The 14,393-nt window shown below is 36.0% G+C and overlaps 1 protein-coding gene across 1 annotated transcript in view; it reads left to right on the top strand.

Moving 5' to 3' along the window:
- Nucleotides 1-14,393, top strand: part of rapgef6 (Rap guanine nucleotide exchange factor (GEF) 6) — a 192,353-nt gene that overhangs the window by 152,931 nt on the left and 25,029 nt on the right. Inside the window, exons 17-18 of the mRNA XM_067423107.1 lie at nucleotides 12,585-12,742; nucleotides 14,071-14,085. Of these exons, the coding sequence (XP_067279208.1) occupies nucleotides 12,585-12,742; nucleotides 14,071-14,085 (173 nt within the window). The remainder of the gene's footprint in view (nucleotides 1-12,584; nucleotides 12,743-14,070; nucleotides 14,086-14,393) is intronic.

Here is a 14,393-nt window from a genome sequence, read left to right as displayed (position 1 = left end):
TACGTTACACACACACTGACTCAGGTCCCCTGTTAGATAGTAAATCACGACGCCTGTGTGTTTGCTGTGACATTTCTTATCATCATAAACACACTCTAAAGATTTAGAGTTTTTACAGCAATAACTGAGTTTAAAGGGTTAAATCAAGCAGAAATAGCTCTCTAATGTATTAATTGCAGGTCATTATTGAATAGTGAATATGTAACACACACACTGACTCAGGTCCCCTGTTAGATAGTAAATCACGACGCCTGTGTGTTTGCTGTGACATTTCTTATCATCACAAACACACTGCAAAGATTTAGAGTTTTTACAGCAATACCTGAGTTTAAAGGGTTAAATCAAGCAGAAATAGCTCTCTAATGTATTAACCGCAGGTCATTATTGAATAGTGATTACGTTACACACACACTGACTCAGGTCCCCTGTTAGATAGTAAATCACGACGCCTGTGTGTTTGCTGTGACATTTCTTATCATCATAAACACACTCTAAAGATTTAGAGTTTTTACAGCAATAACTGAGTTTAAAGGGTTAAATCAAGCAGAAATAGCTCTCTAATGTATTAATTGCAGGTCATTATTGAATAGTGAATATGTAACACACACACTGACTCAGGTCCCCTGTTAGATAGTAAATCACGACGCCTGTGTGTTTCCTGTGACCTTTCTTATCATCACAAACACACTGTAAAGATTTAGAGTTTGTACAGCAATACCTGAGTTTAAAGGGTTAAATCAAGCAGAAATAGCTCTCTAATGTATTCATTGCAGGTCATTATTGAATAGTGAATATGTTACACACACACTGACTCAGGTCCCCTGTTAGATAGTAAATCACGACGCCTGTGTGTTTGCTGTGACATTTCTTATCATCACAAACACACTGCAAAGATTTAGAGTTTTTACAGCAATACCTGAGTTTAAAGGGTTAAATCAAGCAGAAATAGCTCTCTAATGTATTAAATGCAGGTCATTATTGAATAGTGAATATGTTACACACACACACTGACTCAGGTCCCCTGTTAGATAGTAAATCACGACACCTGTGTGTTTGCTGTGACATTTCTTATCATCACAAACACACTGTAAAGATTTAGAGTTTTTACAGCTATACCTGAGTTTAAAGGGTTAAATCAAGCAGAAATAGCTCTCTAATGTATTAATTGCTGGTCATTATTGAATATTGATTACGTTACACACACACTGACTCAGGTCCCCTGTTAGATAGTAAATCACGACGCCTGTGTGTTTGCTGTGACATTTCTTACCATCACAAACACACTGCAAAGATTTAGAGTTTTTACAGCAATAACTGAGTTTAAATGGTTAAATCAAGCAGAAATAGCTCTCTAATGTATTAAATGCAGGTCATTATTGAGTAGTGAATATGTTACACACACACTGACTCAGGTCCCCTGTTAGATAGTAAATCACGACGCCTGTGTGTTTCTCTCCTCAACCCCCACAACCCCCCACTCACAATTTACATTTCAATAAGTGAAGACTTGATAAACCAGTTTGTGAACCACAGGCCAATAGAGCTCAAACTACCAATGTGGCAGAACCATTCTCAGATAAACTAGAGAAGATGCTGGGATTTGCCCTGCCAAATTAAACTAAATTACAGTTTTTACAATCGCTAGGCCACATTTCTCAATACTTTGGTCATTTTCAAAACTTGTTCTCCAAACCAACTTTCTGCTTCACAGCAATTATTTCACATTCAAAATCCACAAAAACTAACAAAACACTTAATTCATGTCTCAAATCAAGTGCCAATGATCCACAGTTTAGCTTGCACAGACTGGAGTTGTGATCACTGTGTGAAGAGTTTTGAAAAAGTGACCAAAATTTGTTGGACAAATTTGAGAGTGCCAGAGACTTTAACTAAGGAGAATATTTTGAGCACAATGTGTGATGTTATTGAGATCTTGTATGAAACTTTTTAGAGGTGACAAAAGTAAGAGTTCCAGAGTATCTAGCTGAAGAGAAGAGTCTGAGCACAGCATGTGATGCTGTTGAGATCCCTTCTGAAACTTTAGAGGAGACACACATGAGCAATCCAGTCTCTCTAGCCAAGGAGACAAATCAGAACATAGTATGTGATGTTGTTGAGATCTCTTATGAAACTTTAGAGGAGATAAACATAAGAGAATGTTATTTTTTTGTCTCAGGATAAACATGCGAGAAGCAGGAGACTTAGCCTATGTCTCAATTTGATGTTCACTTGATCTCATTTCTGTCTAGGAGAAAGATGTCAGTTGAGAAGGAGATCTCAGGTTTGATTTTCCTCAAAGCTCACAAACTGGGTTTTCAAGTCTTCCCTTATTTATTATTATTAAAATGTAAATTGTGTGGGGGGTTGTGGGATCTACTGTGTTTGTGGGCCCAGTTTACAGCAGTTAGTTCACCTACAAATGGAAATTAGCCCATGATTTACTCAACTCATCCCAAGTGTATATTTATTCTTTTTTTCAAATGAATAAAATCTGAGTTATTTAAAGTTATATTAAAAAAAGTCCTGGCTCTTCCCAGCTTTATAATGCCTTGTCGGTCCATAAAAGTGCATCTAACCATCATATAACTGATCCACACAGCTCCAGGGGGTTAATAAAGGCCTTCTGAAGCGGTGCATTTGTGTAATAAAAATATCCATATTTAAATATTTAAAGACTAAAATACTAGCTTTCGGTTTTCAGTGCTACACGAATCACATTGCGCTTAAAGGACAACTCCGGTGAGAAATGAGCCTAGGGGTAATTAACAGATGGTTACCGAGTAGATCGTTCTCTCGGATGCGGTTTCATGAAAATCAAATGTAAAGAGTTTTATCTCTAAACACAGATTAGCTTAAAATGTTTGTCTATGGGGCATGGAATAAGTGAAATTAAATCGCTAGTTAATACCACTAACAAGGCTCAAAATAGCCTCACACTAACACGGCAGCATAATGAGGGTCCCTACATGCAGACCGAAGCATTGAGAACTTTATAAGTGTACAAACAGTTTAATAAGAAGACACTTTATAAAGACAGTAAATTACGCGTTTACAGACAGCACCCATCTTGGAAAACAGTCTCGACGACTCGAGCCACGAATGCTGTGCTAAGTGAGCTGGTCGATAGGAATTAAGTTTGTGAAATCTAATTACAATCTAATCTACTTGATTTCCATGAAAACGCATCCCAGAGAAAGATCTACTCGGTAACCATCTGTTAATTACCCCGAGGGTCATTTCTCACCGGAGTTGTCCTTTAAAGAGTAACCCTTCTTTACCCATGAATCCTTGCTGTATGTGCACTGACAAACGCAGAAGAGAGAAGATAGAGCTAAACAAAACTTAGCGTCAGGGGTTACTCTTTTCATAATAACACTAAAACACAATTTCTTTCAATAAAAATAGTTAGTTTAGTCTATAAAGTTTAAAATATGGACATTGTCCTTACACAAATGTGCCACTTTGCTTCAGAAGGCTCTTCATTACTCACGTGCTATATGCACAAACATCTGAAGCACACGCCCGAGAGCTGTATCTCTGACAGTCCACGAATGCTAAACTGAGCTCTCTTTCAGGACTTTTTACTCTTAAGTGGACAAATGAATACAAAATTATTTCAAAAATTAGGAAGTATCCCAGTAAACATAGTTGCTTATGTCATAGTAGTTTCAGTTAAGTGAACATACACTTAAAGAAAAAGTAACTTTAAAAATGATTAACTTATAAAAAAAAAAAAAAAATGATATATAATTTTTATTTTATTTTTTTAACAGTGAGGACAATACAGTGTTATATTACAACTACTGAGAGACCGTTCTGAAAAGCACTGTTTATTTCATGTGGATCATATCTTTTGTATTTATTTGTGCTTTCACTTGTAATGTTTTTGGGCTAGTGGTTTAGATGTGCTCTTGAAATTGGAATAGAGAATAGTGTGTGTGTTGAGTTTGCTGCTCAACCCCCCACCAGTAATTTACATTTCAATGCATAAAGACTCTCACAGGTGAGACCCAGAACCTCACTACTGTTACCTATGTCCTAGACCAAATACACTGCCAAAAATAAATTGAAATTACATGATGAAATGAAATTACAATCGCTAGGACACATTTCCCAATCTTTAGGAGAACTGAGTGAGGAGTTTATAAATTTGCTAACCAACTTTCAGCTTCACAGCAGTTCATTTTACATTTACAAATCAACTCATTCTTCCAGAGCACTAGCAGCGCAGGTTTACATCAACACTAACATCAGGAACATTATACAATTAAAATGTCTTTACAAAACTAGAATGACACTCTCTGCTGCTTATAATTCACTGCATGCTTACAGTACAGTACAACATTATTCCTAAGTTTCCTCTTTTGAATGGATGGTAATGGACTAACACTTGTGTTGGTGTTCAGTTTCATCAAAGTTGCTTTGATAGTGTTTGATTTTTTTAGCAGTATAAATTGCATTACAATATTACTGTATACATGTTGCAAATTGCTGTCTCATTCAGTTTTGTATTATGTTATTGTTTTGTCCATAAGTTTAACACTTTTGAAAACAGCATGTCAGGGTGTGCGAATTGGCCTGTAGAACAAAGTTTTGATTGTGTTTGTGTCAAAGTGAGAAAAGATTTCAGGTAAATTGAAAGATGTTGCCATTGAATGCATTTTGTGCTAAAGCAATGTTGATCCACAGTTAAGCTGTGATATAATATTTTCTTTTATAAAACATTTCTCAATAATGAAGTCACTTTTTCAAAACTCTTCACACAGTGATCACAACTCCAGTCTGTGCAAGCTAAACTGTGGATCATTGGCACTTGATTTGAGACATGAATTAAGTGTTTTGTTGGTTTTTGTGGATTTTGAATGTGAAATAACTGCTGTGAAGCAGAAAGTTGGTTTGGAGAACAAGTTTTGAAAATGACCAAAGTATTGAGAAACGTGGCCTAGCGATTGTAAAAACTGTAATTTAGTTTAATTTGGCAGGGCAAATCCCAGCATCTTCTCTAGTTTATCTGAGAAGGGTTCTGCCACATTGGTAGTTTGAGCTCTATTGGCCTGTGGCTCACAAACTGGTTTATCAAGTCTTCACTTATTGAAATGTAAATTGTGAGTGGGGGGTTGTGGGGGTTGAGGAGAGAAACACACAGGCGTCGTGATTTACTATCTAACAGGGGACCTGAGTCAGTGTGTGTGTAACGTAATCACTATTCAATAATGACCTGCATTTAATACATTAGAGAGCTATTTCTGCTTGATTTAACCCTTTAAACTCAGGTATTGCTGTAAAAACTCTAAATCTTTACAGTGTGTTTGTGATGATAAGAAATGTCACAGCAAACACACAGGCGTCGTGATTTACTATCTAACAGGGGACCTGAGTCAGTGTGTGTGTAACGCAATCACTATTCAATAATGACCTGCAATGAATACATTAGAGAGCTATTTCTGCTTGATTTAACCCTTTAAACTCAGGTATTGCTGTAAAAACTCTAAATCTTTACAGTGTGTTTGTGATGATAAGAAATGTCACAGCAAACACACAGGCGTCGTGATTTACTATCTAACAGGGGACCTGAGTCAGTGTGTGTGTAACGTAATCACTATTCAATAATGACCTGCATTTAATACATTAGAGAGCTATTTCTGCTTGATTTAACCCTTTAAACTCAGGTATTGCTGTAAAAACTCTAAATCTTTACAGTGTGTTTGTGATGATAAGAAATGTCACAGCAAACACACAGGCGTCGTGATTTACTATCTAACAGGGGACCTGAGTGAGTGTGTGTGTAACATATTCACTATTCAATAATGACCTGCGATTAATACATTAGAGAGCTATTTCTGCTTGATTTAACCATTTAAACTCAGTTATTGCTGTAAAAACTCTAAATCTTTAAAGTGTGTTTATGATGATAAGAAATGTCACAGCAAACACACAGGCGTCGTGATTTACTATCTAACAGGGGACCTGAGTCAGTGTGTGTGTAACGTAATCACTATTCAATAATGACCTGCGATTAATACATTAGAGAGCTATTTCTGCTTGATTTAACCCTTTAAACTCAGGTATTGCTGTAAAAACTCTAAATCTTTACAGTGTGTTTGTGATGATAAGAAATGTCACAGCAAACACACAGGCGTCGTGATTTACTATCTAACAGGGGACCTGAGTCAGTGTGTGTGTAACGCAATCACTATTCAATAATGACCTGCAATGAATACATTAGAGAGCTATTTCTGCTTGATTTAACCCTTTAAACTCAGTTATTGCTGTAAAAACTCTAAATCTTTACAGTGTGTTTGTGATGGTAAGAAATGTCACAGCAAACACACAGGCGTCGTGATTTACTATCTAACAGGGGACCTGAGTCAGTGTGTGTGTAACATATTCACTATTCAATAATGACCTGCAATTAATACATTAGAGAGCTATTTCTGCTTGATTTAACCCTTTAAACTCAGGTATTGCTGTAAAAACTCTAAATCTTTGCAGTGTGTTTGTGATGATAAGAAATGTCACAGCAAACACACAGGCGTCGTGATTTACTATCTAACAGGGGACCTGAGTCAGTGTGTGTGTAACGTAATCACTATTCAATAATGACCTGCAATGAATACATTAGAGAGCTATTTCTGCTTGATTTAACCCTTTAAGCTCAGTTATCGCTGTAAAAACTCTTAATCTTTGCAGTGTGTTTGTGATGATAAGAAATGTCACAGCAAACACACATGCGTCGTGATTTACTATCTAACAGGGGACCTGAGTCAGTGTGTGTGTAACATATTCACTATTCAATAATGACCTGCATTTAATACATTAGAGAGCTATTTCTGCTTGATTTAACCCTTTAAACTCAGTTATTGCTGTAAAAACTCTAAATCTTTACAGTGTGTTTGTGATGATAAGAAAGGTCACAGGAAACACACAGGCGTCGTGATTTACTATCTAACAGGGGACCTGAGTCAGTGTGTGTGTTACATATTCACTATTCAATAATGACCTGCAATTAATACATTAGAGAGCTATTTCTGCTTGATTTAACCCTTTAAACTCAGTTATTGCTGTAAAAACTCTAAATCTTTAGAGTGTGTTTATGATGATAAGAAATGTCACAGCAAACACACAGGCGTCGTGATTTACTATCTAACAGGGGACCTGAGTCAGTGTGTGTGTAACGTAATCACTATTCAATAATGACCTGCAATTAATACATTAGAGAGCTATTTCTGCTTGATTTAACCCTTTAAACTCAGGTATTGCTGTAAAAACTCTAAATCTTTGCAGTGTGTTTGTGATGATAAGAAATGTCACAGCAAACACACAGGCGTCGTGATTTACTATCTAACAGGGGACCTGAGTCAGTGTGTGTGTAACATACTCACTATTCAATAATGACCTGCAATTAATACATTAGAGAGCTATTTCTGCTTGATTTAACCCTTTAAACTCAGGTATTGCTGTAAAAACTCTAAATCTTTAAAGCGTGTTTATGATGATAAGAAATGTCACAGCAAACACACAGGCGTCGTGATTTACTATCTAACAGGGGACCTGAGTCAGTGTGTGTGTAACGTAATCACTATTCAATAATGACCTGCGATTAATACATTAGAGAGCTATTTCTGCTTGATTTAACCCTTTAAGCTCAGTTATCACTGTAAAAACTCTAAATCTTTGCAGTGTGTTTGTGATGATAAGAAATGTCACAGCAAACACACATGCGTCGTGATTTACTATCTAACAGGGGACCTGAGTCAGTGTGTGTGTGTAACGTAGTCACTATTCAATAATGACCTGCAATTAATACATTAGAGAGCTATTTCTGCTTGATTTAACCCTTTAAACTCAGGTATTGCTGTAAAAACTCTAAATCTTTGCAGTGTGTTTGTGATGATAAGAAATGTCACAGCAAACACACAGGCGTCGTGATTTACTATCTAACAGGGGACCTTATAACCCTAAAGAAAAATTTCTGCTTGTCCAGTCCTTGATTTATTTTATTTTTGTAAATGGTGCAAGAAATCAAATCTCACTCTTAAAATCTCAAGAACAAATGATTTCGGGGGGGATTTTAGAGAGCAGAAACTATATTTGAATAGGCAGCTAATACAATCAGGCACAAATGTAAATAAGTTGGTGTACCTGACAATAATCTTAAATGAGAGATGTGTACTGATCATATACTGTAATTATGAAGACACAACAGAGAATGAATTTCTTATAGAAATGACTTTTCTGTAATGTATTAGGTGTTATGTCTAAGGTATATTGTGTTATTTATGTGTGCATATTGTGATACCAGATGCCTGTGTAACTTATTTTAATGTGTTGACTAACATACTAAAGCACAAGAAGACTTGTGGACTAACTAAGTGTAGTGTGTTACTTGATGTTACATCTTGTAACTTTATTGCAACTGTGTAATAAATATATTTAAAAATAAGCTTCAAAATAAATAAAAGTATTAAAGTATATTTTAGGTTACAAATAAATACTTCTCAGTACATTCAAAAGAACACAGTTATTATAAAAAGACATATTATTACTTGATACATTATATAGTTTGTGTGAAGCTTAACTGCATTTAATATAATTTAAAAAACAATGCTATTTATTTGTAAAGACGTCATGGTGGAGATGGCATATATATATATATATATATATATATATATATATATATATATATATATATATATATAATGAAGACAGACTTGACTGGCAGCTCACTTCACATTCACACACACACAGCTCCATTAGAGTCTATGGAGGTCCCCTGTTGGATAGGTAGACATCGTTCAGGTCCCCTCTTGGCATGTTTTTTAAAAAATAAAAAAATGCTTATTTTAAGTTATATTATGAATGAGGACCTTAAAAGAAAATTTTGTATGTCATTTTTGTTTCTTCAAAATGACTAGAAACACAGGTCCCCTCTTGGATAGTGTAGAGTGATAGTCCCCTCTTGGTAATATAGACGTGTATGTGTGTGTGTGTGTGTGTTTCACGGGCTTGTGTCTCTGTGCTTGATGGTTGTTCTGCTTGACATCACGTGTGTTCTGTTTTTACGGCTGCTTCACTTGCACAGGGGACTGTTTGGGTAAGAGACACCTGTTCAATCTCTCTCTCTCTCTCTCTCTCTCTCACTCTCACTCTCACTCTCACTCTCTCTCTCTCTCTCTCTCTCTCTCTCTCTCTCTCTCTCTCTCTCTCTCTCTCTCTCTCTCTCTCTCTCTCTCTCTCTCGTCATAATGTGAAGAGCACAACCTCTGCCAGAGGAGATCGTTTGCGTGACCATTGTGATTGTGCATCTCTTCATCGCATGCTCTCAACACATCTCACTGGCCCGTTTTCTCTTTCCTGCGGGTTCATAAAGAGTTGCATCATATCCTAACCAGGCACATTGTTTCCAACAGCTATGATGCTTAATATAGTTATGTATACACAGCAGCTAGCGTGTCCTGTTGGCGAGGAAAGCGTAGTGTGTGTGTTTTCTGCCGTTGGTCAGCATCTTCTTCATCTTCTGCAGTGTCACATCGCCCTCACGCCATGTGTCGAAGTCAGAAGTTTTCAATTCCTGTTTCTGGGAAATCACATACAAAAATAACAAAAAGACATTGCTTATTTTTGTATGAATGTGTGTATGCACGTAAGAAGAAAAATCCTGCTTTGGTAAATCATATGGAGATCATTATTTTTTTATTTCTTTTACATTTTAACATTACTCATAATAAAGTCATTATTACATTGAACAATTTAGATGAAATAATTTTGACGTTTTATCATGACTTTATAATATAATTTTCCACCTGTTAAATTTCTACATCATTTTTACTGAGAGCTTGGACAGGATCTCATAATTACGACTTGTCATATTTTTTCTCATAATTTTGACTTTATCTCATAATAATGACAGTATTTCATAATTTCTACTTTTTTCTCAGGACTTTTTACCTCAATTTCAACTCTATTTAAATTTATTTAGACTTTATAAACATTTCTACATCGTTTTTAGACAGTATCTCATAATTACAACTTGGTATGTCATAATTTCATAATTAAATCTCAATGTGACTTTTTATTTTAGACTTTTTATCTTTATCTTGAGTTTTGTAACTACGACTTAGTATTATGATAATTATGACTTGGAACGTCACAATTTCATCTTATGTCTTTATCTCATAATAATGGCAGTATTTCATAATAATTTCTACTTTTATCTCATGACTTTCAATATTTCAATTTTATTTAAATTTATTTAGACTTTATATAAATTTCGACAAATTTTTTACTTAGTGCTTAGATAGTATCTCATAATTACGACATGCTATGTCGTATTTATCATAATTAATCTCAATATGACTATCTCATATCGTTTTTAATAATTTCTACTTTTATTACATGACTCTTTATCATAATTTCAGTTTCTGTCAATTATATGTTGACTATCTCATATTATGACTTAGAGTATCTAAAACATTTTCTTGACTATCATAATTTCTACTTTTATCTCATGACATTTTGTCTTATAATTATTGCATTGTATGTCATAATTTTGACTGACTTTTATCTTAATTTCAGTTTCTGTCATTTTCTACTATCATAATTATGACCTGGTATATCATAACGACAGTGTGCTCCACAAATATTGGCTCCCTTGATAAATATGAGCAAAACTGATGTCTTTCATGTAAAATATTTACAAAAATTGAACCTTTAATAATAATAGTTTTTTTATAACATGCTTTTATATATATATATATATATATATATATATATATATATATATATATATATATATATATATATATATATATATATATATATATATATATATATATGCTACATGGGAAAATTACTAAAACAAGTAAATAAAATAAAAACAATCAACACAAAAAAGCCTTTCTGCCTTCCCTTCAGTTCTGCTTCAATTGAAGTCAAACAGCTGAAAGAAAAAAAATCTTACCATAAAGCATTTTTTTCTCTGAAATATATGGAGAAATAGCAAAAGCAAATCTCATATTTATGGAGCCCACTGTATGACTACTTTATCTCATAATTATGATTTACCAAAGCAGGTAAATGGTTATGTGTCCGCACTGCAAAAAAATGCGTTTCTTACTCAGTATTTTTGTCTTGTTTCTAGTCCAAACATCTAAAAACTCTTAAAATAAGAAGTATTTACTAGACAAGCAAAAGTAATTGTCTTGTTTTGGGAAAAATAACTCAAAATGAAGAGAGTTTTTGCTTAAAATAAGATCAATAATCTGCCAATGGGGTGAGAAAAATAATCTTAATTCAAACAGAAAACAGGATTATTATTCTCACCCCATTGGCAGATTATTTATCTTATTTTAAGAAAAAACTCTCTTCATTTGGAGTTATTTTTCCCCAAAACAAGACAATGATTTGTAAAAAAAAGTATTTTTTTCTTCTTAATGTAAGAAAGTTTAGATAGTTTGACTAGAAACAAGACAAAAATCCTAAGTAAGAAAAGCATTTTTTGCAGAGTTCAGCTGTGTGGGATGTTTCTCATGCACTTGTGTTGATGCTGTGATGGATGGAGAGGCTCGTCACGTCCCTCTCTCTCCGCTCTGAGCATGTCAATCAGCCCATCTGGGTAAAGGTCAGCGTCTGATTGGCAGCGAGTTTAGACGGCGTGTTTCCTCCGGTCTGAGACGCTCTTCTTCTGCTGTGTTTGCTCACCAGTCTCATTCATCAGTTGTGAGTGTGTGTTCGTCTGTGTTTGTGCTCGTGTCTGTTTAGAGCGCTTTCACACTGCAGTTCAGTTTGTTTAGCGTCGATGAGCACCGTATCCTAACATCCGTTGCAATGTGTCTGCAGCAAAGCAAAACCACCATCAGTGTGATTATACTCCAGGTCTTTCTCTCAAGCATCACTTAAAGGGTTAGTTCAGCCAGAAATGTAAATTCTGTCGTTAATTCCTCCTGTGGTTGGACACCCGTCATCTTCAGACACAGATGGAGATATTTCAAAACAAAGCTTTGAACGGTTATGAGTCGGATCGGGAGTCAAACTGCTGAAATCACGTGACTTTGGTGATCCGAATCATGAATCGATTCACTGATTCATAACGATTCGAAGCTTTGTTTTGAAATCGGCCATCACTATATAAGTCGTTATTAGTTTTTTTGCGCACTAACTCTCTTCTGACCTCTTCATAAATGATTGTAGAGCCGCTGTAGTGAGATGGGCTTTGTAGCGACGTCTTTAGTGCCTTTATGGGTCTTGAGAGAGGAAATGACATTGGTGTCAATGAAGGCCTTTCTGAGCCATCGGATTTCAACACTAATATCTTCATCTGTGTGTGAAGATGAGCGGAGGTCTGACGGCTGGCCAACCACAGGAGGAATTAATCACACAATTCACATCTCTGGCTGAACTAACCCTTCAGGTTATTGGATTATGTTAGCTGTTTTTTCTGAATAGCGAAATCACGATCCAGTTCAATCAAAGTGTGAAAACGGCCTAAATGTCCATCTCTTCCTTCTGGATCTGTGTGTGTCTGTGTGTGTGTGTGTGTGTGTGCTGGCTGTAATCCCTCTCTTTCTCTGTGTGTGTGTCTGCAGTGACAGTGGCTTGTCCCAGTCTCAGGATGACAGTATTGTGGGCACTAAGCAGTGCCGGCACAGCTTGGCCATAATGCCCATCCCTGGCAGCCTTTCCTCCAGCAGCCCTGACCTGCTTCAGCCGGCCGCCAGCGCTCTGGACTTCAGCAACCCCTCAGGTAACACATCTAACACATCACAGCACATTATATAAAGGATCAGTCCAATGCCGCGTGCAGTAACACAAGAGGACAGTGGAAAAAAGCCATCATCATGAGACCTTAAAGGGGTACTTCAGCGCTGGGAAGATGAATCTGTATTTAAACTGGGTCATTAATGTAGTAGAAATGTGAAATAATTTTTAAATTTGGTGCTTTCTAGACTGAGAAAAGACAGAAAATGTATTTTTGTCTCATGGGGATGAAAGACTACAATTCCCAGAATGCTTCGCTGCCCTACAAGGCCACTCCCAAAGCCACCGCTACTGGATTACTGAATCACTTTCACTCTCCCACCGCGACCGCGATCATCTTCATAGAATCAGTTCAGTTAGAGAACAGACACTACAATTAAAAACTGAACGTGTGTGTTCAATATAATGTGAGTGAGCCGAGTGAGAGTCACAAACGGCACAAACGCAGATTACATTCAGCGTGATGAATGAGCTGAATGAGCGCTCGGGATGAGACCTGAGGTAAACATACATTCAGTTCATGCCTCTGGAAGCTCAACTTTCATAGGAATTAATTTGAGAAGTTAAAACACTTACATTGTTCAGTATAGCTCCGTTTCCATGAATGCCTGCAGCTGAGCTGAGCTGTGAGTGTGATCTCCATCCCCTTGTGTGGAAAACATGCGGAAATATCTCCTCCACTGGCTGTAGTCTTTAGCCTCTGGCCAAACATTCCTCCGATATCGTCAATTTGTATCATCAAAGGATTTTTTTTCAGAAATGAAATGCATAAATCTCTTGTCTAAATTCTTAAAACAAGAAGTATTTACTAGACTTGAAAAAGAAATAGTCTTGTTTTGGGAAAAATAACTCAAAATTAAGTTAAAATAAGCTAAATATTCTGCCAATGGGGTAAGAAAAATAATCTTAAAACAGCATTATTTTACTCACCCCATTGGCAGATTCTTTTGCTTATTTTAAGCAAAAACTCTCTTTTTTCCAAAACAAGAATTTTTTACTTGTCTAGTAAATGTTTCTTAATGGAAGATTTTTAGATATTTAGACTAGAAACAAGACAAAAAAAGACTAAGGAAAACATTTTTTGCAGTGTATAGTCAGAATAAATGAGGATGCTAGAAATGATTCTAGTTGATTTTTGCTACTTCTGCTCTGGGTTGTGTCGAATGAAAGCCTGCGGCCGGTTTCAGATCCACAATACGCAGTGCGAGATGGTCATAATCTTTAGATTAGTCATGATGCCTCCACTGGTGTGTGCTGTAGCTGTCACATGTCATCTTTCTCTCTCTCTGTCTGTGTGTTTCTCGGCTCCATCAGTGGCTGGTTTCTACTGTAAGTACACCCGCTGTACACGTCACACACTCTTTTTCTGTGTCATGCTGCTTTGGGCTTAATTGCATGTGTTTGTGGCATGAAATGATTTACACTCAATGTCCAAAAGCATGTGTGGTGGATTGTGTTCAGTGATGCCAGTAACGCGTTACTCTAATCTGACTACTTTTTTCCCGTAACGAGTAATCTAACGCGTTACTATTTCCAAACCAGTAATCAGATTAAAGTAACTTATCCAAGTCACTGTGCGGTTTAGTCATTTTCCTTAGTTTAAAAAAATACATAAATATTTTTTAATTTCAACTTAA

The sequence above is a fragment of the Pseudorasbora parva genome, chromosome 18 (genome assembly GCF_024679245.1).
Source record: "Pseudorasbora parva isolate DD20220531a chromosome 18, ASM2467924v1, whole genome shotgun sequence".
Classification (NCBI taxonomy): Eukaryota; Metazoa; Chordata; class Actinopteri; order Cypriniformes; family Gobionidae; genus Pseudorasbora; species Pseudorasbora parva.
The sequence above is the reverse complement of the archived record's forward strand: the minus strand, read 5'-3'. Positions and strand labels throughout refer to the sequence as shown.